This window comes from Macrobrachium nipponense, chromosome 29 (genome assembly GCF_015104395.2).
Source record: "Macrobrachium nipponense isolate FS-2020 chromosome 29, ASM1510439v2, whole genome shotgun sequence".
NCBI classification, from domain to species: Eukaryota; Metazoa; Arthropoda; class Malacostraca; order Decapoda; family Palaemonidae; genus Macrobrachium; species Macrobrachium nipponense.
Window position 1 is genome coordinate 49755972 of NC_061092.1, and position 27474 is coordinate 49783445.

Here is a 27474-nt window from a genome sequence, read left to right on the forward strand (position 1 = left end):
GTGGATACAAGCCCGAACAAGTGTTTAATATGGATGAGACCGGCTTGTTTTGGAAGAGAATGCCGTCGCGAACTTTCCTGTTCAAAGAAGAAGCCAAAGCCTCTGGCTTTAAAGCATTCAAAGATCGTGTTACCCTCGTGATGTGTGGCAATGCTGCTGGATTTTTGCTAAAGCCAGGGCTTATTTACAAATTGAAAAACCCTCGCGCTTTGAAAAATAAAAATAAGAATCTCCTTCCCGTGTACTGGATGCATAATCCAAAAGCATGGATTACGAAGATGCTGACCTCCAACTGGTTCCACCAGTGTTTTATCCCACAAGTCAGTAAATATCTCTTAGAGAAGGGCTTGCCATTTAAGATCCTTCTCCTTATGGATAACGCTGGTGGACACGCAACTGATCTGTCGCATGAGGGCATTCAGGTTGAGTTCCTGCCACCCAACACAACGTCATTAATACCTTGGCGGACCTTGTTGCGTGTGTGGATGCTGCCCAAGATGATGAGGATGAAACATTCAATTTGAAGGCGTACTGGCGGCAGTACACAATAGCCACGTGCCTGCAGAACATCCAGAAGGCACTGAAAGAAATGAAACCTGCTACTGTTAATGCGAGCTGGAAGAAGTTGTGGCCCCAGATTGTTTACGATGACAAGGGATTTACACCTGCTGAGATTCAACACTCTGCAGTACGGAAATCTGTGCAGTTCGCTGCAATAATTGGAGGTGACGGGTTTGGCGACATGACGACTGAAGACGTCGACGAGTTGTTGGACTGCCATTCCCAGCCACTAACTGACGCAGACCTCGAAGACTTGACGAAATCGGCCAGTGACGAAGACAGTGAAACACAGAAAGAGACCCAAGAAATTGTTGAAGAAACGGGCTTAACATTAGAACGGCTTGCCAAGCTCTGCAACCTTGCGAAGGAGTTGAAAGAATTGTCGCAAGAGTGGGACGAGGATATGGTTCGTTCTCTGCAATTCTGCAACAAAATCGATGAAGACATGACTCCCTACAAGATGCTCTTCGAGCGAAAAAAGAAGCAGCGGCAGCAACTTCCGATCACAATGTTCTTCCAGCCTCGTAAAAAAGAGCCAGTTCCTCCTGCTACTATGCCTTCGGAAGAAATTAAAGAAGTGTCCCAGGAAAAAGTTGAAGAGGTGTCCCAGGAAAAGACACCTCCGTCTGAAGAGACGTAAAATACTATCATTGGCTGCACAGTAGAAGACATCATCAGCTTCATCATCATCATTTCTACTGTGCAGCAAATTCATCGCCATCATCATTCAAGTTTTTCTTCAACTTCTTTCGTGGTGAGTACAGTAACAATCTTTATTTTTTTATACTTATTATTCTAACATTTTAATATTTGTGCCTGTTTTAGTTTAGGGTACTGTAGTACATGCATTAAGTGTTCTGTACATTAAAGGGTGGTTTGTTAACAGTACTACGTAAAGGGAGGGTTTTAAAAGTCTGAATATACATGTTAAATAAATACGTAAATATGGTGTCCCTACTTCGCGGATTTTCAGCTATCGCGGCCGGGTTTGGAACCTATCTACTGCGATAAACGAGGGTTCACTGTATGTGTATATATATAATATATATGTAAATATATATTATATATATATATATATATATATATATATATATATATATATATATATATATATATATATATATATATATACAGTATATATACAGGGTGTTTCGAAATTAGTCCCCCCTCTACAGCATAAACTAAAATTTATATGGACAAAAACAAATGAAATTCAGAACAGGTATTTATTTAAGTCTCTCTCTGGGTATTTAATATTTTGTGTGGCCTCCATCTGCCTGTACTATAGCCTGCATTCTTGAGTGGCATGATTTCAGCAATCGCAAATAAGCTGAGACTCAAACTCCATTACCCTTAGCACTTCGGTCACCTTTCTTCGCAGGTTGTCAAGGCTTGTTATACCATCATAGTTCACTGTGTACGCTTCAACACGATCCTTTAAGATAATACCAGTATTTTCACACACATCAAGGTCAGGGGAGCTACCTAGAAATTCACTTGACGAGAAGAAATCGATACTACTGTTTCAAAGCAGCTCATGTGTCTGTAGAGCCTTGAAACATAGTGCCTTATCATGCAAAAATGTGACTTCTTCAACAGATAACACGTTTAAAGGATCTTTGAGGAAGGAAAATACTCCACCAGTAAGCACAGTTTCTCTGAAGTATTTGCCATTCCATGACTGTCCTTTTTCTTTGATGATCCATAGTAACCATTTGGCTGTGAAAAAGAGAAAAATTCACAAACGCTCAGGAAATTTCACATCATCACTGATATCATCCAACTTTGCAGCTCAAATGATGTAATTTTTATTATTTGGCTTCCTGACTGTGTAAATGAAGAATTCATCAGAGGTGGCAACATGGAGAAAGTCAGCTTCATTCCAATCTTTAAGAAATGAACCACAAAATCATGCACAGTCTTCTCTGTTGCTGAGTGATGTTGGGCTTGCTGATAACATGAAAGGGTTTGATAACAGATTTTTCCAGCTCATGATATACAGCACTATAACTGCTCTTCTTTCCTTTTTTGTTTCTAGTTCAAGCACCAATTTACGTAAAGATTTTCTTGGTCTACCCACTGCCTCATCTATGATGTCTTTTGACTCCTGAGAAAGGACTATAGGCCTTCCAAGATTCTCACTCTTTTTGCAATGACAGTCATGGATTTTTGTTCCAGTTTCTTTTAACAAAGGATTCATCTCTTTTAATGTATTTAGCTATCCAGGAACGTGAAATGAAGGATGCACCAGCATCCCTGGCCTCTCTGAAGGTTATTGCCCGGATTCGGTCAATCCATCTGATTACCTCAAAGTCGTTAGCCATGGCTGCATCTAACTCTGTCACACAGAGTCAGAAATGTAAAATGAAAAATAGCTTAGCTTAATAGAAGCTTAAGATAATGTACTTGGAGATAGGCTATAGCAGAAAACTTCATAACTTTCCATTTGTTCTGTGGAGGGGAGGTTCCAACTTCGAAACACCCGGTATATATATATATATATATATATATATATATATATATATATATATATATATATATATATATATATATATATATATATATATATATATATATATATAGATAGATATATAGATATATATATATATAGTCATGAAGCGTTCCAAATACTAGTTATTGCACCTACCAATTATAAATTCAAAACTCAATGTTACTTCACAGCAGCCAGTTAAATTCTGTCTTACTGTGTAGCAAAAATTTTACAATTACTTGGAAACAACACAAAATTTTATATCATGAATTAAATTGTTAAAAAAAACTAAATTGAAATTATTAATTTATCAAGATGATAAATTAATCCAGGAAAATTTAAATACTTGATTTTTTAACAGAAATCTAATTAAATGCAAATTAAATCACAAGTGGTAAAGAGTATAATTTAATCAAGTATGCAATGCTGTATTAGTAAGAAACACTTAAAAAAGTTAATAAAACAAATAGTGAATGCAAAAGCATGAAAATGCAAAAAAAAAAATGAAATGCATACAATTTACTACAATATAAAATATGAAAAACTAAGGGATTGTTAACCCACAGAATATGGAAAAAACACTTGAAAAGAATTAAGCAATTCGCCAAACAGGAAGTCGAAATATGGAGAAATGAAATAAATTCACCAAGTATTTTAATTCGACTTGAAGCTGTAAAAAATATCACTTTACCTTCCACCTCAAATTTGTGCTTATGCTGCAGCTTCTAGATTCAAAAACACTTGATAGACCTGCTAACAAAGCACGAGAAGATATACACTGTTATAATATCTGTACAGATTTCACTAATCAATACACAAACACAACACCATAAGAAGCTATAGAAACACTAAAGAGTGACCAAGTACAAATTATTTATGTTACTATACAAGTAAAGAGAGAGAGAGAGAGAGAGAGAGAGAGAGAGAGAGAGAGAGAGAGAGAAAGCCTCTCTTAACTCTATACATGGGTATCAGTCCCGGAATAATAGGAATTCTCTCTTCAGATCAAAAGCGAAAATCTTATGTTATAACGTCATGGAATGTTCTAGAAAAAAAAAATAATGTCACTTCGTAAAAATACTTAACAAGATTAATCAGGATAGACAACAACTAGAATACTAATCACACAATACTGAGCTGGATATACATTTTAAAAGGAGAAAAGCAACATTTTATTTATAATTATATATATATATATATATATATATATATATATATATATATATATATATATATATATATATATATATATATATATATATTTATTTATTTATATTGTTCAGGATTAAGCCAGAGCCAAGTAAAATAATACCCTTTTCTAAAGGATATACATTTTAAAAGGAGAAAAGCAACATTTTATTATATATATATATATATATATATATATATATATATATATATATATATAGATATAGATATAGATATAGATATATATATATATATATATATATATGATATAATATAATATATCTATTATATATCTAGATATATGTATATCTATCTATTATATATATATATATATATATATATATATATATATATATATATATATATATATTATATATATATATATACAGTTGGACACAGGTTTCCCTGGTACACCTTCTTGAGGGACTTTGAAAAATTGTATGGTAACAGTGTTTACTGAGGGGGATGGGGGGAGGACTCTTCCTCTCTTAGCAAGAGTTCCACCAATAAGCTCTGGAATTCTTTAAGTGGGAGGAGTCATTAGGTATGGTTGGAGAAACACACACACACACACGGAGTAAAAAAAAAAAGAAATCTGAGCAGGGTATATCGCTTTAACAAAGATTACTGTCTCACTTTTAATATAAGTTTGTTTATTAAGATTCCATTTAACTTTCGTCTAAGTCGTTATCTTACCACCGTGTCTGTTATTATATATCGGTCATATTCATTACGCAATACTTAAAATAGATCAAAATTTTAAAGTTATATTGGTATTGGAGAGAATCACGAACATCATAACAGGATATTTTAACCTTATCACGTAAGCCAAGTTTATAGTATCTGTTGCAGTGCGTTTCCTACCAATAATATAATAGGAAGCTATAAAGAGAAGCACAGCAGCGCTTCATTGAACATACCCAAAAACTCTGTGAACGTGTTTTAAGTGTCCGACACCTTAGCTGCTCTCTCTCTCTCTCTCTCTCTCTCTCTCTCTCTCTCTCTCTCTCTCTCTCTACACTTTAAAGTGACATGTCATCTAGAAATACCACTTCGCTAAGTATTCAGTTTTGATGTCATTAACACCCTTTACTCTTGACTAAACTAATATATGCATATATATTTTTTGGGGGGGCGGGGGGAGTGGTGTCGGGGATTGAGTTCTTGTTGTTAAGCCGTCTTACAGGTTTTGGAATTCTAAAATGTAATTCAAACTGACAAGCTTCTTGCTTTTGCTGCACCGATGCCCTCAGCTTTGCTACAACTGAAATGGGTGGGGGGCTAGGGGTAAGGTGGGCCTGTTGCGACCCCGATGAGTGGACGAAGTACTAGATATGCTCGTGGATAGAGTGTAATGGCTTAACGCAAAAAGCCCTCCACTTGAAATATTTTGTCTTTGTTTTATTCTTTAAATGCCTGGCGTGTTTTTAGTGTTTATCCTAATATTATTACAGTACTTTAGATTTTCTGAATACAAAAACATTTACAAGAAGAAGGATTGGGTTAAACTCACTCTCTCTTGAAACACATATAGAATGAAAGGAAAAGAGAGAGAGAGGCAGAGAGCAAAAGAGAGAAAGAGAGAGAGTAGACGAGAGAGAGATAGAGAGAGAGAGAGACGAGAATGAGAGAGACAGACGAGAGAGAGAGAGAGCGAGAGAGAGAGAGAGAGAGGGATTGAGACCGCAGAGAGAGAGAGAGAGACTAGACTTTACTGAGGAATCAAAATGAAACTACTAGGGACAGAAAATTCCACAACGTGTAATGGAAGTGAAGAAGGCCTCCCAAACTTGGTGCAAACTTTTAACCATTCCCATATGGTAAACTTAATTCGTTTGCCAATGATAAACAATTGTTGATATTCAGAGGTTTCATGTATTCATGGTTGAGTTTGTATTCCCTCTTGAATATACTGTAGAGGTTATTCGCTACACACCGTTCATTACAATAATTATTACATGATATGGATAAACATATTTACTTGGCTTATATTTTCTAATATATTAATTGTGAGACATGTTTTAATGTCCTACGGACAGAAATTCCTTTCGCTCTTATCATTATTCGTGTGAGGATAAGAGACAGACGTCTCTATTGTTAAACAGCCCCTTCAGTCATTTTCCTGTCCATTGTGGAAAGAGCTATTTGGAGAAATGTAGTTTGATGATACTGTCCTAGGGTTCTCTTTTTAAATAATTTTTAAAGAAAAAATCAGGATGGCGAAATTCGCTTTAGATTTTGAACTCCTTTAAGATATCAAATTCACCTTTCTAATAAATAAATTATAATAATCATGTCCTGGAGCTAAGCGATGTGCATAGGTGTGTTTACGATTTTTTTTTTTTTTTTTTTACATCATACGACATGGAAGTTCAGCGGAAGCCATGGGGTAATCCAAATATACACACTCAATTTTTACATTTATTTTTAATATTAGTGAGAAGTCCAGCCACCTTCCTTTTAGATCACCTCTTGTAATCTGTTAGGCATAGAAGATTCGTGGTTTCTGACGATCTGTGGTTGGTTGTGGAATAGCTTCCATTGTGTTCCCAGTGGTCCATAAGTTGATCTGATCTCCTCTCCCTCTCAGGCTCCCAACATTTTACCAAATTAGCCTAAATATTCTCAGTGAGGTTCATGTCTGTATCCTTACTTGGCCAGTCAAGCAATTGCAGATCCTCTCGACCTTGAAACCATTCCTGGACTATTCTGGCCGTATGGATGGATGGAGCAGCGGTCGTGAATGAAAATGACAGGAGCAGGTGGGGAGGAATAATTCCGCTGTTGAATTGAAAGAAGTTAGAAATCCAGAATAATTTCAATGTATTTTTCACCAGTGAACCTTCACTCAGTCCTGGTGATATCATCCATACAATGTAAGAAGATCCAGCCCCACACGTTTACTGTGACATGCCCATTTCTGGTCACCTGGTCACCTTGTAAATGTTTCTTCTGTAGTATCTGAAGGGAAAAAATTAAATTTTTAACAATTTACGCTTTGCTTTTCGTAATAGGGAAAATAATGCTATATCGTTTGGGGAAATAAAATGCTAAGTAACAACCCTTGCATTAAGTTAAGAATGTTTATTCATCTGCAAGGATTAATACTTATAATAGCATTAAGTTTGATCTGCAACGGTCCGTTATGATATGATATTCTTTAATTCAGTAAACAGGCTGTACTCTATATTATAAGTTTGCCTACGTGATTATTCATAACATTAATAATGCATTTGCTTAATGCTTGAAAGCTGGCAATAGTTTAACTAATGGGGGGTTTTCAATGGAGAATTTTTATTTTCACACTTCTCGTGGCAATATAATTCAATTAGCGGAAAATACATGGTTATTGCCAGAATTATTATCTTTTGATTATAATATTACCATTGCTTATAATTATTATAGTCTGACTGTTATTATTAATTATAGGAACTCCCCTTATATTACTCGGTCTTCAGTTTTGTATTCTGCCGTGACTTCTGCTAGTAAAAGACCTTTCGTCACTGCATACGACTCGATACCAAAATTCCATATCCTCCCCCACAAACTGTTGAACAAAGGCAAGCCTATCAGCACGATGCCGTTCGGCGAGAAATTCCTTCTTGGCAGGAATTCTATGAGGTATTCCTGCCTCATACAGACGTCTTCGCACTGTCATAGCCGAAACATTTACTGCCAGACGTTCACGAATAGCAATAGTTTTGGTAAAAGGATCTTCTTCTGCTGCTTGTCGAATGTCGTCGTTATCCTAATGGGTGGTCATTCGTGGTGGAGGTCTTCGAGCTGAAATACGTAATTATCATGCAGATACCTAGATAATCAAGATTAATTATAGCCTGTTTTCTTATGGGAACGCTATTTGGTATTCTGGGAAGTAAAGAGAAAGAATCACTATTAGAGTTCAACAGGACCAAGGCAACTGTAATTTAGGTTTCATAATTTCACGGGTTTAAAAGGTTTATAGTTTAAAAAATAATAAATAAATGAAATAAATAAATGCTATCCAAAGTCGGTCAATTTCCCAGTCTAAGCGTGCCTCCTTTTCCATTTATTTACTGTTGTAGGGGAGACGTCAAGACACTGTGCAACAGCACGTATTGAAAGCCCACTTTCTCGTAGAGCGACGATCTGCGCCCGGAGAACTATATGTTGCTGTTCATTTGGAGACTATAACGAATACTACTAGCAGAGGACAGATAACCTATCAAAATTTATACAACACCTCAGTCTAGTCATGATTGGGTGACAAACTTGTTAGCGTGTAATAGGGGTGCTGTAGCAGTGATATCGTTATCACTGAACAAAGTGATATATTAAATCACACGATTACTGGGACTGATTGATTGATTGGCTGTTATTGGCATTGCAACATCTCAGGTCATTACTGTCATTGATAACGTTTAAAATTCTGTATGTCTTCATAATGATAAATTGTTAATTATTTGTTTGAAACGCTGTTTACTAAAGGTGGTGCTGTTCCTCTCTTAACGTGAATTCCACTAATCAGCTTAGCATTACATTTCCCCAAAACAATATAACATTATTTTCCCTGTTATGGAAAGCAACGAGTAAATTGTAAAAAAAATTCAGATTGTTTTCCTTCAGATACCACCGAGGAAACATTTACGAAGTGGCCAGGAGTGGCTTGTAACTGTAAACGTGTGGGCCTGGATTTCCTTACATGGTATATGTGATATCACCAAGACTGAAGGGTTTCACCAATGAAAAATAGGTTAAAATTCTTCAGGATTTCTTCCTCCCTTCACTTCACCAACGGAATTATCCCTTTCCACCTAGTCCTGTTGTTTTCATTCATGACGGCTGTCCCATCCATACAGCCAGAGTAGTCCAGGAATGGTTTCAAGGTAGAGAGGATTTGAATTGGTTGACTGGCCAAATAAGGGTGCAGACATGAACCCCATAGATCCCGAGAAAGATAAAGTCGATTTATTAAAGATTGAACAATTCGCAGTGCAGTGGAAAAATCACTGAATTTCTAATCAGTTTTCTCCCATGTATTCATAATTTGTTTTTTATTTTTGTTCCCATTATTTTTATGCTCATCCATTTTGTATGAAGTAGCTACTGTCGCATATCTTATGTAATATAAGCAGGTTAGGGGTAATTACGTTTGTTTTACTCGACTCGAAACAGAGTCTGAATCCCAACGGAGGTGAGGTCGTCAGCAGGATTTTTAAATGGGTCAGGCTTCATAACCACTCACCATGAATCAAAGGGACACAAATCTGGCGCTGCGAGGACGAATGGCTTCTCGATACGAGCCATTGCACGTGATGTTGGTGTGTCCCCCACCACGGTACAGTTGTGGATAAGAAGATGGGAGAAGAGTGGGAACTTGAACGACTTGCGTAAGTTGTTTATGCTGAATGATTGGTGGATATGTTACATTATTCATGGTTATTTAATCTTGCTTATTTAATATGAAAATTTCTTTCTTAAATGTATTTCGTCTCGCTATTATAATTTGGGTTAGACTACAGATATCCACAGCCATTCCAACACCACAGTAATATTTCAGGTGCCCCTCCATAATTCCACACCGGTGGGTGGTTGGCCCTTGCCGACCTCAATCATGAACAAAGTTAGAAAGTCGATTGAGTTGTCTCGATAAAATTAGGCCTATAAGAGTATTTTATTTGTGCCCACCCCGTCACAGTCATTGTGTGTCTTATGATAGCTATAGTTTATTTATTAAATGTCATTTCAGTGATGGCTCAGCAATGATTTACAGTTTTAATAACCACCAACCAAATTGAGAATATTATGGATATATGTAACCTCGTTCTATTTGATATGCTTTTGAAACCAAAAATATACGGCCATGTTTACTAAACTATGATCAATCCATCGAGTACAAAATTCGAAGAATCTATAATTGATTGCGATGTTATATAAATTATAAGTTAAACATTTAAGATAATATGTTCGCTTAGCTAGGCCAGGGGGTCCACGGAAAACCACCCCAGCTGAGGATGACGCCATTATCAGGGCGGCTCGAGAGCAACCCTTAACCAATGCTGAGGCCATTCATGAAGAACTTGGATTAGGTGTCATCGATGACAGTACGAAGCAGACTCCACGCTGCTGTGATTCATCACGGGACTCCAGCGACGAAGGAGCTCTTGACGGTGATACATAAGGCGGGAAGGCTTGATTTTGCCCAACGTCATGCTGATAAGGGTTTGGACTTTTGGGGTCATCTTTACTGACGAGAAGTGCTTCTCGTCCACATCGCATGGGAAGCTGCATTGTTGGCGAACAAATAGAACCCGGTATGATAAGCAAAATCATTATTTGCATCAATTATCAATTGCATTCTTCTTTATATTAATTATTAATATTCAGATTTTCTTCCATGGAAGTGGACTGTCAAAATATATAAAAGGAGTAAACATAAATAAGAGTTCTATTTCTGAGATAAATATTAGGTAAGGGAAAGTGGCATCATTTGCTCTTTTTCCTCAAATATAATATATTAAATAAATAATTACACGATAGAATTCTTTCAGTGTTGTTCATCACTGAGAATTTAAATTCTCCAAAGGTATATATATATATATATATATATATATATATATATATATATATATATATATATATATATATATATACAACCCTATTTTTTTATCTCATTCAGATATGAACCTCGTAACATTGTTGAGGTGGTTCGATCCGGCCATGTCACCTGCAACGTTTGGGGCTGGGTGTGTCTGCATGGTATGGGTGATGTGTTCCGTATCGAGGGACGATTTACAGCAGCTAAGTATGTTGAGCTGCTGCAAACCTCCTCCTTGCCTTCGTTACGAGAAAGGAATTTTCCCTTCCCACCAGGGCCCATCCTGTTCACACTGCTCACGTTATTCAAGAGTGGTTTGCCAGACAGGATAACCTGCTTCTTCATGAATGGCTGAGCAAAGGAGCAGATATGAATGTGATGAACACGTGTGGGCCCAGATGGTGAACACATGGAAAATGGAACATGAGAGAACAACACAGCAACTCATGGCTCACATCAACTCTCAGTGGGAAATTTGTAGACGGAGACCGCAGCAAATTTTCAACCTTGTTCATTCGATGCTCGACAGATTGAGGGAAGTGACAGAGAGAGGGTGGATGGTCAAGGTATTAGATTGTATAATATAAATGTTATATTTTTTGTAATAGGACATAAAATTTTCTCATTTTGTTCTCACTAGTTATTTGATTATATGTTTTAATAAATATAATTCACAACAAGTTTTATTATAACCATGATATTCTTGATGTAATATTCGAAGTATCTGTAAAAAAAAAAAATAATGCCTCCATACAATATTGAGAGTATTGCAGTAAACTTTCATACTTACTCAGGCCCCACATGTTTTTGATGTCTTCCTAATCACCATTTCTTGTTAACAGCATTGAATTATAGAACTGAATGACTCGCTGAGCACTGTTTTCATACAGTGAGGTCGGTAACAGTATTGGCAAATTGCCTTACCTGTATACTTTGTTCACTGTGGTGTGGCCGATACAGATATAACTCGCCACTTATTTTCGCTTATTAGCTTCTTGGAGTCTTAAAATAGTTTCCATTATTTAAAATGTAATGCTTTATATCCTACTGATATTTTCAATGTATCTTTGGTTAAAACCTAAGTTATATGAACAAGAGTAAAATGTGGCATATTTTTTGGCCATCGTTGTCGCTTCTGAGTATAGGGGTCATTGCTCTGTGGGACATTTTAAAAGGTAATTGTCAATTCAGTAGATGATACTCTCTTTATGTCAGCCACTATAAGGAAAGCCCAAATGACTTCACCTATCACCTGAGGTCAACGAAATATATAGTCTATAATATATCAGTGCATACATGATTTTAGAAAAAAAAAAACAGTTAACCCTTAAAAGGTCAACCACGTCATATGACGTGTTGCAGAAGTCGTCCCACACATGTTGTTTACGTCATGTGACGTTTTTAAGCTTTTAATTTTGTGCGCCTTCATAGCTTATTGTATCGGTATTGGTTCTGTACTACTTAGTTCCTTATTAGAGGTCTTGCTGGCCGTTTGTATGAACTGCGCGAGGGAGGGGAGGTAAGGGTGGCCTGGGAGGTTGTCAGAAACGTCAAACCAGCTAATCCTGTGTGGCAAAGGATTGGTGGCGATATTTTTTTGCAGCACACCTCGATTTTGATGATAGTATATCAGGAATAAAGTTTTTTTTATTCTATTTTTAATGGTTCTATAATGGAACTAACTGTAGAGAGATCCAATCGTTAATTTCATGTTATGAAATGGGGTAATATAGCAAGCGAACACTCAAGGGAACAAGAGTTTATGACATTACAGTATCAGAGATGAGAAATTTCTTTGCTTTGGTTATGCTTATGGGTATGGTCAGGAAGGGCAATCTTCGATATTATTAGGTCACTGATCCTCTCTTGAATACACTAATGACATATCAGAACTGCATACTGAGCGCAGGGGTTTTTCTTGTCACTAAGTTAACTAGTATAGCTGAGAGAGATATATATAAGTTAGCTATATAAGAGAGAGAAGAGAGAGAGAGAGAGAGAGAGAGAGAGAGAGAGAGAGAGAAGCTAAGTGTCGGAGACTCAACAAATTCATTGAATTTTTGGGTATATTCAATCATTTGCTGCTGGGCTTCTCTTTATAGCTTCCTATTGTAGAATTTATAGGAAACGCACTGCACCCGATGCTGTAAACTTGGCTTACGTGATAAGGTTAAAATATCCTGTTATGATGTTCGTGATTTTCGGCAAAACCAATATAACTTTAAAATGTTGATCAATTTTAAGTATTGTGTAATGAATATGACCGATATATAATAATAGACACGGATGTAAGATAATGTCTTGACCGAAAGTTAATTGGAACCATAATAAACAAACTTATGTTACAAGTGAGACAACAATCTTCATTACAACGATATAAACTGCTCAGATTTTTTTTTACTCCGTGTGTGTGTGTGTGTGTGTGTGTGTGTGTGTGTGTGTGTGTGTGTGTGTGTGTTTCTCCAACCATACCTAATAACCCCGCCCACCAAACGAACTCATGAACTTATTGGTGGAACTCTTGTTAGCAGAGAAGGGGTTCTCCCCCCCATCTCCCGCAGTAAACACTGTTACCATGTAATTTTTCGAAGTCTCGCAAGACGGTGTACCAGGGAAACCTGTGTCCAACTGTATATATATATATATATATATATATATATATATATATATATATATATATTATATATATATATATATATATATATATTGTTCAGGATTAAGCCAGAGCCAAATAAAATAATACCCTTTTCTAAAGGCAGTTCATATTCTCGAGTTGCCCCTCTGAGCTGAAAGCCTTTATTCTCTCTATAAACCATCTCCTCTATTCCTATTGGCTGCCTGGAATTAATCTCCACAGGTATCCTGCTGCAAGGGGTGGAGCTTTTAGATGCAAGAGATTTTAAAAGGAGAAGGCTGCTGTAGCTCACTCTCAGAAGTCCCAGACGCCTCTCACCTGTTTTTTACCTTATTCTGTATTTCATTTCATTCTTTCCTAGGCGACTTCCCCCCTTCTTGGCTCAGCTTCTCACTCCCTAATTTTGGTTCAGTGGTGCAATTAATTCTCCTTGTAATGCTAGTAGTGATATTTAAACATCCCCTATTTAATCAAGCAACATAGTATTCCTTTCTTGTAAGCTCCCAATCATTCTATGTCCCTGTGAGTGAGCTCTAATATGAAATAGTAAGAGAAAGTAATGTGTAACATTTCCCACATGTCCATCGCCTTAGTACTGATGCTAGAATGCAATATCTTTGGAGGCCAATATCGGGCTTGATTGTGAGAGGAAATTTGGGAACCCTTTGATACGACACAATCATTTAAATAACCAGCTCTGCGCAAATCTGTGTCTGGGTCATTTCCTACCACATGTTCTGGTGGACATGCAATCAGCCACCTTCATTTATTTTGAAACCTACTCGAGTCCCCTACACCCTTCGGGTGTGAATTACTGCTCACATAATTTTATTGTAAATATAGTTCCTTCAAACTAAGTTCCAGAGTTTTATGTAAATTCCTCCCTACAGTAATATCGGCCTTCAGCAGTAGATTTTTGTTTGTAATAATCTCGTCCCGCCTTACAAGGCCATTTTAGGAGTGCCAGAAAGTCGCATCCCAACCTTTTACACTGAGGGAATGACATTTATTACAAAATGGCGACCTTTTCCAGAATCGTGAGAAAATTCATTTTCATTTTCCAAGCATAGCTGTTATCACGAGCAAGAAAACAAATCTGAATGCCTTTTAATATTTTTATGAGCAAGCGCAAGACAAGGGCTCCCAAATCACCACAAAAGGTAAAGAGTAATTTTTTTTTTCGTTATTTATATTTGACTAGGTATTCTAGTTAGGAGTTAATAAAATCTGACTGCGATTAAGAATAGCGACAGGAAGATTCTTAGGAATGTGCATACCTAGAGAGAGAGAGAGAGAGAGAGAATTTTAATTTTTTTTTTTTTTTTTTTTTTTTTTTTTTGCATGAAGCACATATAGGTATTTAGGGAGTGCGATAAATACCAGTGGCATATTTCAGTGTAAATAGTTGAATTTCGTGTGGTAAAGAGATTCTGTAGCTAAGCTTTTAAAAAAATCCACACTGTTTCATTGTTGCCTGGGCACATTTTCTCTCTCTCTCTCTCTCTCTCTCTCTCTCTCTCTCTCTCTCTCTCTCTCTCATATGTTTAGGCAGGATAGGGAGAATTAAAATCCTTTTACATGAGGATTGTTCCTGGAAAAATCCCTGGCTAAGTGTCCAATCGAGTCCTATCGCTTTGTCCCCCGTTTATGAAAAAGAATAAGAAGAGTAAATAAGTTTAACAAAAAATAACATTAGCGTAAATTCATTTAATATCAGAATAAGCGACACAGAAAATTAGCGGTCAGCGCTTTCGCTCTGTGTAAAGAGAGATTATCAAAGCAGGTTAATAATTTACAGTCTTTGTAAACAAGGGTAGCTACTTACACACGTGTGTTTTTTCCCACTTTCCCTGTCCCCAGCCTTGGATTAGAAAAATGTGTGAATCCTCTCAATCCCTTTCCCCAAACTTCCCTCTGTCTCGCCAGTCTGTGTGAGAGCCAAATTCTTCAGGCATTTAAATTTACGAGAATTAGGATTTGGTAGGTCTTAGGTTTGCTAGGGAGAAAGTATATAGAAGTAGCTAAACGGTATAATGGGAATTCTGTATAGTTGGTGCAATTACGCAATGGTGAGATAATTTTTTATTTTGGTTCTTCCTCTTCCCTTATTATTATTATTTACGATGCTAGCGTAACAAAATAAGACTTCTGAGCATTGACGAATAGCATTGAAGGGTAAGACGAGACCGAGGATCAGCGTTGGTAAAAAAAGGATTTTTTTCCCCCCCTGTCCCATATAAGTTTTTATTTTATCAACTTCATTTACCACGTCTATTCACGTTGAGTTTTCTGTGAGTATGTGGCGACTTTGTCTTATTTTCCAAGCCAGTATTTACAGAGATTTTTACGGAAATCTCACTAAGTATCGACGCCAAGTCTTCCGCCCTTACGTAGTATTATTTACAAAGCCGGTAACTGTATCTACAGAGATTTTTAATGGCAATTTCGCTAAGTATTGGTGTCAAGTCCTCCGCCCATACGTAGTATTAATTTACAAAGCCAGTAACGGTATTTACAGAAATTTGTTATGGCTATTTCGCTAAGTATCAGCGTTGAGTTTTCCGCCTGTATGCAGCCTAAATCTACACACCAGCTTAACTGTAAATTACAGAGATTTACGGCGATTGCCACCCAGTTTAGCTGTAGAAAGTTCTGCCTTTACATGGCATCCCATTACAGATTAATTGTGCAGTTATTTACCAGGGTGTAACTTGATATACAAAAGCATCTGCGTGAATTTCCGCACCTGCAATAAGCATTTACCATTTGTTTGACTAGCATTTCCATGTCGCCTGCATGAGTTTTCTGCACTGGAGTGGTTCGATCTTATTTACAGTCTATTAGCCTACCATTCCCATGCTAATTACGTGAGACATTTACAATTTGTTTTACTATTATTTCCACGTCACCAGCATGAGTTTTCACACTACATGGAGGACTTTTTCAGCTTTTTGGCTGTCATCTTGTCTGCTTCTGCAGATATCCAGCCATAGGGATCCTTGTTATTTCCCTGGTATAGCGTTGAGTATTCTGCATACCCCTGGCGACATTTGCAGTTTTGGTGACTGCCATCTATTCCATTATCTCCAGGCTAGACTACTAGCATTTTACCTCTGAGAAGATGGCCAGTAACGCAGCACTGGAAGAGGCTAAGGCCTTCACCAAAGCCGGAGAGTCATGGGGCTGGAGAGCACAAAAATGATGAATTGGGTAAACAATAAAATTAAAGAAGCTGCAGAGAGAGCATTCCAGGCAGCAGAAAGGGAGAAAGAGAGAGAAGCACAAGAGAGAAGTGAAGCAGCTGAGAGAGCATTCCAGGCAGCTGAAAGGGAGAAAGACATAGAAGCCAAAGAGAGAAGAGAATCTGCAGAGGGAGCTCATCAATTGGCTATGGCAGTCCAGAGTGCCACTCTAGCACCCCAGAGTGCGATGCCCTCTGCACCCCCTCCATCACACACTCACCTCCACAGAATGGGAAGCCTCATTAGGACTTGGGACAATAGCGAACCTGACACCTGACTCAATCATGTCAAGCTGGTGTTCGAGAATTTCAATCCAATGCCTCAGGAAGTGGCCCTCCTCCTTGGCAAGCATCTCGCTAGCAAAGGGCGGACTGCATTCGAGGCCCTCCCCCTGAATGGCCAACAAGATCTCGCCCTTGTCCGAGAGGCAATCCTTGGGGCTTACAAGTGAACCCCAGACTGGTGGAGGCAGAAATGGAGGACTATGCCCAAGGAAGCTAACCAAACATGGACAGAGTGGGCAGCCAAGGAGACACTGGCACTCCATAGGTGGACGAAGGCCTCCAACGCAACATCTGTTTAGGAGGTCTTAGAACCCTTTCAGTTAGAGGACTTCCCGTCCTACGCTCCCCCTGATCTTGCCACCCACTTGGTGGACAAGGCCCCTAAGACTATTTTGGAGTGCTGTAAAAGGGCAGATGCCTATGACACCCACCATCCTCTGCAGAGTTCTTTAAAAATGAAAATACGCCCTGCTCTCCCTCTTACTCTTGCTGCCACCTCTCAACCTACCCAGCGCCCCAATGTTCCTCATTCTAATAACAAGAACAACAGCCATTGGGACAGAAACAACAGGCTCAGGCACACTGCTGCCTGGGTGGGATGCCCCAAGAAAGCTCCTGTTTCTGCCATTGCTATGGCTGTGACGAACCCATCAGCTCTAGTTGTCGCACCTCCCAGAGGTCGCTATCCTGCCCACCAGGTCCTAGCTTTCAATGACACTGGTGCGCAGGTATCAATCATCCGAGAGGATAAAATTCCTTACGGAGCTCAGGTTGATAGGCACCAATTCATCACGATAGAGAGCCTCAACCACGTCAAGATGTTCTTACCTACTGTCCGGTTGAGATTCACATGACCTCACCGTTCTAAAATATGTACCATGGCAGTAACAACCTATTTACCAGGAGGTTATGATGTCCTGCTAGGACAAGATTTTAAGTCTCCTCCTACCTTTATACCATATCAGGGCCCCCCGTACATAGCTCCAGACCCGTGCCACGGGCCTCCAAGAACTACCTCTGCACAGCCAGTGCCACTTGAAGTTGCCAGGCAGCATCAGGCTCCATCCCTCATGGATGTTGAGCCACGTTCGAGTCCTTCCACTAAGCCAGGAACGGCCTCAGTGCCAGTGCCAAGGCAAGACTTGAGTCTCCCTCCCGGAGCTGTAAGTCCCATTCGCTTTCCCTCCTCTGGCTTTGCCCCACTACCCATGCTGGTTATCAAGGAAGAGCCAATTCCAATAGGAATCCGCCAGGACACCCATGACCATAGTGGACACTCCACCAACGGTGTGGCCTTGCAGACCGCCCCAGAGTTGGTCCTCCCAACAGGTAAACCCATCCCTAATGCCATGATCTTATCCAATCCCCCTCCGTCAGCAGCTAACTGGTCCCGGAGTAATGACTCTGCCGAATCCTGTTTGGCCGAAGAACTCAGGGAACCGAGCTATGCAGCATTAGGCACTGGGGACGAATGCCAAGGCCCCAGTTGTCACAGCAGTTGGAGCCGATGCCCCTACAGAATCTTCAAAAGGCTTGAATCATTCAAGGCCCCCAATGGCATCGTCAAACCGACCTCGGAGAGGTCGAAGGAAGAAGGGAAAAGGGCGTTGAGGTTTTCCCAAACTTTACGAGAGCCAATAGTCTCTCCGCACTAGTGTCTGGCACAGTGCCACCCTCTTATAGAAAATTCTGACCCTCTCCATCCAGAAGAGAGTGCCAGATTCTGCTACATCTACTTCCTTCTTATCTTTTTGTAACTTTCTATTAATTTTTTTTGTACTGTCTATATCTTCCATAGTTTCCTTTCCTCTTCTTTACTGCCTTTAGCCAGTTATTGTATATTGTATGTTCTGCTTAAACAGAGCCAAACCCACCAGCTATTCTGGCCTTATTATGAACTACTATCATAAAAGTGCCACAGTTGGCATAGTGCCATATCTTAGGTACTTAGCATCCCATTGTACTAGGGAAAATTTTAGCCAGCAAAAATTGCTATAGCTTTGGAGATATTTTCAAAGCCTGGCTCACTTATTCATTATTATGATTTCATTTCTGATTTAGTGTTACCCCCCCTAGTCTTTATATTTTGTGAAATTGCCAGTGTCTCTGGTGAAATTTACATGTTTTGTGTCATCTTATTTAATCTCTATGGAGAATTACTTCATTAATTCCATACTTGTTAGTTTGCAATAATGTTTACTATGATGTAATTAACACTGTTAGGGGTCTTCTTGTTAAGAGACAAAGTTACAAGTCCACTCAAGGGAGTATGGAAGGCTCAGTAATTTTACATTTGTCATTTGTCCTTGTTTCTGGCTGGCTTGCCTTGTCCATTCCAACCCGTGTAGGGTTGAAATGTCCTCTAGAATGGGGAGGTGTTCAAGATTTTAAACCAGAACCAAGGAAAGTTAAGATTTCTTATTACAAGATTCATTCATCCTTGTCTATATGCAAGTTGCCCCTTTGAACTGAAAGCCTCCATTCTCTAGAAAGCCATCTCTGCTCGCATTGGCTGTCTGGAATTTACCCCCCACAGGGATTGGGTAGTGCTTACCGGGAGAAGTCTAAAAGAGCAGGGACCCAGCAGTTCGTCCTCAGAAGCACCAGAGAGCTAGGAGAGCTCAGAACCTCCTCAGACATTGCCCTGCAGACACCACTTCACCCCTTCTGCTCCCCCTGCCTCCTCTGGGGAAGTCCCAAGTATTTTCATACTTCCATAGTGCACAGAAATATCAGCAGATAAGAAGACTAACAAGGCAAGAATTTCCAGGTACTTTTAGAGTAAACTCCATTTCAGCCAGGGAATTGTTTTGCCTTTTGTCTGTATTTCATTTCCATTCTTCCAAGGCGACTTCCCCCTCCTTTGTTTAGCTTCTCACTCCCCCAATCTTGGTTCAGTGTTGTGATTACTCCCCTTGTGGTACTAGTAAACATCCCCTAGGCCTAGTTCATTCAAGCAACGAAATAGTTCTCTTTGTGTAAATTCCCAGTCATTTTCATTTCCCCTGAGTGGCCTGTAAACTTTTGAATGAAAGAAAGTAGTGTGTAACGCTCACCCACATGTGCCCCCGCCTTATGCTAGGATACCATCTCTTTGCAGACAAACACCATGCCTAATTGTGGGAAAACTTGGGAACCCTTTGGAGTAAGCCTTGCATTTTCAATAACCCGTTTGCACATAATACTTAATGCTATGTCTGGTTGCCACCAGCCATGTGTTTCCGGTGGATCGACAATCAACCACCTTATTAGTTCCTGAACCTATGTAAATTAATGTAAATATAGTGCATTTAAAAATAAAGTCCAACTTTTATGTAAATTCCTCCTTCCTCAGTAATATTGGCCTTCTGCCATAGTTTTTTTTTTTTTCTTTTCTTTTTTGTGATCTCTTGTTCCTCTATTCAAGGCCAATTTTTTCCAGTGTTAAATTACATTTTTTCAGGAGTGAACGAGCAGTTCAGAACAATATATATATACAGAATCTAGGGGTAATTTTTACCAGATACATAAGTAATTTTGATAACCACAATGCCCTCTTAATTTTTCGAATTCTTCGCACTTTTTTGGATGCACTTGTCAATACAAGGCCTTAAAATCCAAGTGGAAGAAATATGAAGGAATTATAGTATCCAGACTTCAAAATTTCTTCACATATCTTGCGCTCCATCATGAGGTTTGGTAGTGACAAGCTTATCTAAAAAGGCACGAAGAATTCAAGAAGTTAAAAGGGCATTGTGAAATTCTACATATATATTTTAGCTTAAAAACCAATAAAAACGGTTGCCCACTTGACCATAATGGTGAGGATGGGTCTATTCCAGCTTCAATAAACATATCTAAAAATGACGGGTATAAGTATGTACGAGAGGCATTAAACTTTTATCCTTCTTGTGGTCAGGTTGGCAATGTCACCTCGTGACGATTATAGTATCGCGGTTCGTTTCCTGCTACCTGACATCATAATTTCTTCATATTTGTTTCACGAATCAAAAAAACATGAAGAATTCAAGATGTCATGATTGTATTGTTGCTAATAAAATTACATATGTATCTGGAACAGCTTAAAAAACAATAAAAACAATTGTTCACTGGCTATGATGGTTCGCAGGTTCATTGTCCGCTATCAAGTGTATCCATAAAAGAACACAGAATTCGAGAAGTTAAGAGGGCATTGTGGCTATTAAAATTACATACGTATGGGGTAAAAATGACCAGTAGATTTTACACACACATACACACACACACACACATACATACATTATCTATATATATATATATATATATATATCTATATATATATATATATATGTGTGTGTGTGTGTGTGTGTGTGTGTGTGGTGTGTGTGTGTGTGTGTGTGATATTGATTTTAAAATGTATATCTTACCAATTATTGTTATGTTTAGAATTCTAGTTATCATGCAGTCTGTATTATAATTATTGCAGTCTAATTTTCTACGTATGTTAAGATTTTACAATAAGCATAATTGAAGATTATTAAAGAAATAACGTGAATCTATATTCATGCAGTTTTTGTCTCCCAGCAACCCGATTCCTGTAATTATGATATCAAATGCTTTGTTTTACCTCGAACTGTCATCACTATCGATAAGAATTTTGAGGGGATAAAATAACAATGGGCTGCTTAGTTCTGAAGACCAACTGTGGTCTTCGCATTTTTTGTAGACGTGACATTCATATTTAGCCACGTGCTGGTTGTATAACCTCATTAAAGCTTTGTCCAAAACACATGAATATTATGTTGTATTGTTTCCAGAATGTATCTCGATCGCTTGCGCCATGTACTGTAGGTTGCAGTGTATTTTGATCTTAAAGTGGTTCTTGATGATATCACGTCAAGTATTTTCAGGAAGTGGGGTCATTTTTCTTTCCAGAACAGTATTAAATAAAGCATCGAAAGGAAGCTCGGTATTTTGTTCAGATGAGGAGATGAAATCCTGGAAGGATTGAATTATCTTTTTTATTCTTTTCAGATGGAAAGTGTATCACCAATTTCCATCCGAATGGAGCTTATTAGCAAAGCCATGGTGTGAGCTGTGTGAGCGACTTCATGACGATCAGTCTGAAAAAGTCTATGATATATACAAGTGGTTCATCGAAGATTCAAGATGTATTCATCATGAAATGAACAAGATATCAAAATTCATCGATGGCAAAGCCCCTGGAAAGTAGTTATTTACCGTAATATGAATAAAATTTCTGTATATTAGAAAAAAGTTTTGTTAACGCCTGCATTTCATATTACAATATGTGTAAGCTTAGTTCAAGACTCAATGGCATGCTATTTAATGTTGTGTATGCACATAATACACAATAACAGAATCACATTGCTTGTAATTTCATTTTCCCTCTGCAGTCTAACTCATCTGGTACGTTATAATCTGATGAACTGTATTTTTTATATTTAGTGGCGGGTAATGTTCCTGCCCACACCATTTAGGGTAGAAGAGACTTAAGCCTTGGCAGGCAACTCTTTTAGAAGAAGGACACTCTGAAAACAAACCCGTGTACGGGTAGAAGAAACCCTTTAGCCTTGGTAGGCAATCCTTCTAAGAGAAGGTTACTCTGAATTCAAACCTTGTTCTCCAACCTTGGACTGTGCCACAACCGTTGAACCTTGGCCTTCTATGGTCATGGGTATGAGTTCCATGCCTCAGGGTACTATCAGGCATTTATTCTCTTTTTTGTTCATTTTCATGTTTTTTCGAAAAGTGTGTAGGACAAGCTGGTGAGAAGGCTAATGTTTCCTGTCGAATTATCAGGAGAGTGCCTTCATCTTTATCTAATCTATTCCTACTGAGAGTTGTATTTCTCAATTTATCCTCACTGTCCTCCCTCAGTTATTGTGGCAAACCTGGTGGATTTCACGTGTTTTACCGGCCTGACCTTGTCGACCAGTTGCTTCTGGTACTCTCTGCAATGATGTTGTATGGATATATTTGTTTATACTGTAAATGGAATTTTTGTAAATAATGTAAACACTGTATTTTTTGGTTTATTACATTTTTGTATATTGTTTTATTATTGATTTTTTACAATGTCACTCTTTTTATGAATCTTCTCATTAGTTTTGATACTGATATTAAGTTTTTGATAATAATTCTTTCATGAAACATGGAACTAACCATGTGCCAGTTACTCATTACAGTGAGAAAAATTTCAGAGTGCTTTAGTCAAATATTCAGACTAAAGGTCATATTTTCTTGATCTCCACATTTGTGACCAGAAGTATGATCTGATGTTTTATCCGAAACTTATAAGTAGTAGCTAGTCAAAGATTGAGTTTCAAATCCCCTGGTTCGATGGTCCTGACTATTTATCGTCATTGCATCCCACATGCACAAGGTATTGGCTGTATATGCCAAGTCCAGACAACCAATTTATCGTCTGAAAGATTTGGATTGCAGTTGCCATGAAGGTATTAGTTCTAAAATTTTCAGTAAGTTCTACGGTGTATAAATATTTGTTGTTTACAGCAATCCACATGTCGACAATTCTTTATATGACTGCCTCTTGAAAAGGATTAGTATGGTTCAGGCACAGGATTCAAAAGCTTCGTTTATCATTTGTGGAGACTAATGCAAAAGAACAGTGAGTGGCTGAAGTCAAATTCCACAGATCAACTTAGCCAGTTTGCTCTTGAGTTCTATGTATCTGATTTTGTCTAGCTAATTGAGGAACCACCCCATATTTCTGTTAATAGATTAGACTTCATATTAACAGAAGTTTGAGCTATTGTCAAGTACAGATCTGTGAATATATAGGCCCTTCTGATCATTGCACCATTCAGATGAGCATATTTGTCTATCAGTATATTCCTAATGCCACCATTGGAAAAATGGTGTAGCTAAAATCCAGAGCCAATTAGGAGTGCATTATTGAAACTTGTCAGGAACTTAATATCTCTGATGCTATGTTACAAGGGTGGACAAGCCACGGCTATGCGGCTTTTTGACCTTCAGTATGTGGGTCTTGAAAATTATGTTGGCTGAGCCCCTATATTCATCACAGTATAAAAGGTAGATAAGAAAAGATTGAAGCTTTATAATTGTTTTCTTGGTATAATATTTTGTAAGGTGGTATCTGAATGAAATATCTCTTAATTTCATTAGTTTCATTTAATAAGATAAAAATTCATATATATATATATATATATATATATATATATATATATATATATATATATATATATATATATATATATATATATATATATATATACTATATACATACATACATACATACATAGGCATACAGCAAGGTCCATAAACACATCAAGGAGGCAATAGTTTGTTAAGATGAAACGTTTTGCTCTCTTTGCATCCTCAATCGTTAACATTTGCAAAACACTATTTTAAAAAATAAGGTAAGAGAAAACATTATTATTCTAAAAAAATTTGAAAATTAATATAACTTAAAAAGGTTTCAGTAAAAAAGACCCAGTGCTCACCAAACCTTTCAAAGGAGAAGAAGAACGAATGACCAAAATTTGACACCAACCTACGACTTCAGTTATGCTACATAAAGAGGAGAAGCGGAGACGTTAGAGTTCAAAGAAGGAACAAGCCGTTTGATGTACAAGGACTCAAGGGTAGTTAGGTAATCACTATGGCTCGTACCACCAATAATGGAGAAATGCTTTTTGTTAACTTCAATTTTACATATAGAGGCATGGTTCTTTATATTAGAAAATTCTGTTTGTTCATGAAACTTACCTGTCAGATACATATATAGCTGTATTTCCCAAAGTCTGACAGAAATTAAAAAACTTACGACACACGTAGTGGGAGTCAGGTGGTTAGTACCCATTCCCGCCGCTGGGAGGCGGGTATCAGGAACCATTCCCATTTTCTATTCATAATTTTTCTGTCGCCGGTGTTGTAAACAACAGTTTTCAGCACCTCCGTCTTGAATTTAGGAAACTTGGCTACTATAAGTACCCCTTTTTGATTTTTTGCTATCTTGACTTTTGGATCGGTGGCTAGGCACATGTTAATTGTGGATTTGATTGATTTTGGCTTGATTTCTCTTTAAATAAGATGTCTGGGTCTAGTTCGGCTAGCGCCAGGTTTTGCACCAAGAGTGAATGTCGAGGTAGGCTACTGAAAGCATCAGTAGACCCTCATACTTTGTGTAAGAGTTGCAGGGAGCATGATTGTATGTATGAAAGTCGCTGCAAGGAATGTGAGTGTCTTTCAGATTCTGGATGGAGAGCGTATGAGTCCTATCTTCGTAAGCTTGAACGGGATAGGTTAAGGAGGTCTTCCTCCAGGAGCATTTCAGGTAAACGTCAGGAAGTTAATGTTTCTCCTACTACCCCTCCTTTAATCACTACTCCTAACCCTGTAGTGTTGCCTTCGGGCCCTGAAACAGTGTCTGTGGAGGGTAATACCCTTACTTTAATCTTAGAGTCGATTCGTAATTTAGAATCTAAAGTGCTCGCCTTAGAAGGCAAAAGTGAAGGTGCAAAGTGCAGTGACAGTGCTCCTTCGTTTGTGGAGGGTGCGTCAGATCGGCCCCATTTCGCCTCTAGGCCTAGACCGCTGCCGGACTCCCAGGTTTCAGGGAGAGGGCATGTCGAAAGCCGCAGGAGGGTTACGGGGAACGCCCACCGATCTGACGTGCCTTCAGCAGTTTCTGTTGACGCTACCCAGACTGCCAAGGAGCGTGCACGTGCACGTCTCCTCAAAGAGAGTTTCTCTTCTTCAGAGGCTTCCTCCCCGCACAAGGGGTGGATCTCTCAGTCAGTTTCACGCCCACTGAAAAGGAGCGTTGGTGATTGTGACGCTTCACGTCCAGTTTTTGCTCTCGAGCGGCGATCTTCGCCTGAGAGTGTGTTCACAGCCTTCCCGCCACAGAAGAAACGTAAAGAGTCATCTGATGATGACTTTTTCGAGCGCCCCAGTCGCTCCTGAGCATGTTCTGCGGCAGTTCCTGGGAGAAGGAAGAAGGCGTCCCCTCGCCCCTCGCCTTCTCACAGGATCAGCCCGTCTCCTGACAGGGAGTCTTCTCCTACTGAGAAGATCCTGCGCTCGTTGCAGCAACAACTTGCTGATGCTCTTTCTAAGAGAGGGACGCAACCATGTCCTCGGAGAAAGGATGACAGTCTACCAGTGAAGAGATCTAGAAGGTCTCCCTCTCCTTCTCCTCGCTCGTCTCTCTCTCCACTTTCGTCACCTGCTAGAGTTTGTGCGGCTCTCTAGAGGACGCGAAGAGGAAGTTTCACTCTCTTCGCATGAAGCGGTATTACCCGCTCGTAAGCTTGCTGTGCGAGAGCTCGATATTTGCGTGGACGCTTCGGTGCAAGTACATGATCTTGACGCTCGGTCGGACGCCAAGCGAGCGCCAGTGACAACTAAGAGTGCGCCAGCGGAAGCGGAACGCACGCGAGATGTTAAGCGCGCTTTAGTGAACGTCATACGCGCGCCAGTGGACGCCAAGCGTGCGCCAGCGGACGCCAGGAGCGCGCGAGTGGACGCCAATCCCGCGCCAGTAGAAGCCAGGCACGCGCCAGTGGACGCCAGTGGACGCCAGGTGTGCGTCAGCGGACGCTCGGGTGGACGCGGATGTGGAATTTCGTCGTCACCCACCTGTTTTTGAGGATCCTTTGCAAGTTACTTCGGGACTTAGAGAGGCAACCGGAGTTACTATTAAAGAGTCAGCTTTGCCCTCCACTTCACAGCAACGCTCCTCTTGGAAACTTAGACAGGATAGTCTAGGTTCAGCCTTACTTCCTCCGACTTCACCTGTGTCGGAAGCAGAGATTAGCGACGCTTCGGTTAAAGTTGATAATGAGAAACCGTTGGCTCCGGTCTCTTCTGACTACCAGGTCTTGACCCGCCTTCTTCAATCGGAGTTCGGAGATACTTTTCATCCTGAAGCTCCTCGCTCTCCTCCCTCTCAACTTTCTTCTTCCAAGATCAATAAAGTCTCGGGGTTTGTCAGGATGAAGAAGTCCCTTTCGACAAAGAGGGCTCTTCGTAAAGTCCAGGACTGGATGGAGAATAGGAAGTCTCAGGGAAAGACCTCATTTGCTCTTCCACCTTCAAGACTTAGTGGGAAAGCAGGCATATGGTACGAGACGGGAGAAGACGTAGGCATTAGACTTCCCTCGTCAGCCCAAGGAGACTTCGCAAGCATTGAGGATGCCTCGAGGAGGTCTCACCTGTCCTCTTCGAAAGTTTCCTGGTCTACTACGGAAATGGACCACCACCTTAAAGGCCTCTTTCGAACGTTAGAGGTCTTTAACTTTCTAGATTGGTGTCTGGGAGTTCTGGATGCCAAGTCTAGGAGTTCCAACTCGATTAGCCTGGGGGAGCTGTCCAGCGTAATGTCGTGTATGGACAAGGCCGTCAGAGATGGTTCGGAGGAGCTAACAGCTCACTTTTGCACAGGACTCTTGAAGAAGAGATCCCTGTTTTGCAATTTCACAGCTAAATCCGTCTCTCCGTCACAAAAGGCAGATTTGCTCTTTGCT

General features: G+C 39.2%; 1 protein-coding gene across 2 annotated transcripts in view; it reads left to right on the plus strand.

The window, feature by feature from the left end:
* LOC135206277 (alpha-(1,3)-fucosyltransferase C-like) overlaps positions 1–22324 on the plus strand; it is a 239250-nt gene extending 216926 nt beyond the window's left edge. For both annotated transcript variants that reach the window (XM_064237696.1, XM_064237697.1), the window contains one exon: positions 21971–22324. In XM_064237696.1, the coding sequence (XP_064093766.1) occupies positions 21971–22169 (199 nt within the window). In that variant the 3' untranslated portion in view covers positions 22170–22324. The remainder of the gene's footprint in view (positions 1–21970) is intronic.
* The last annotated feature ends 5150 nt before the right edge of the window (positions 22325–27474 follow it).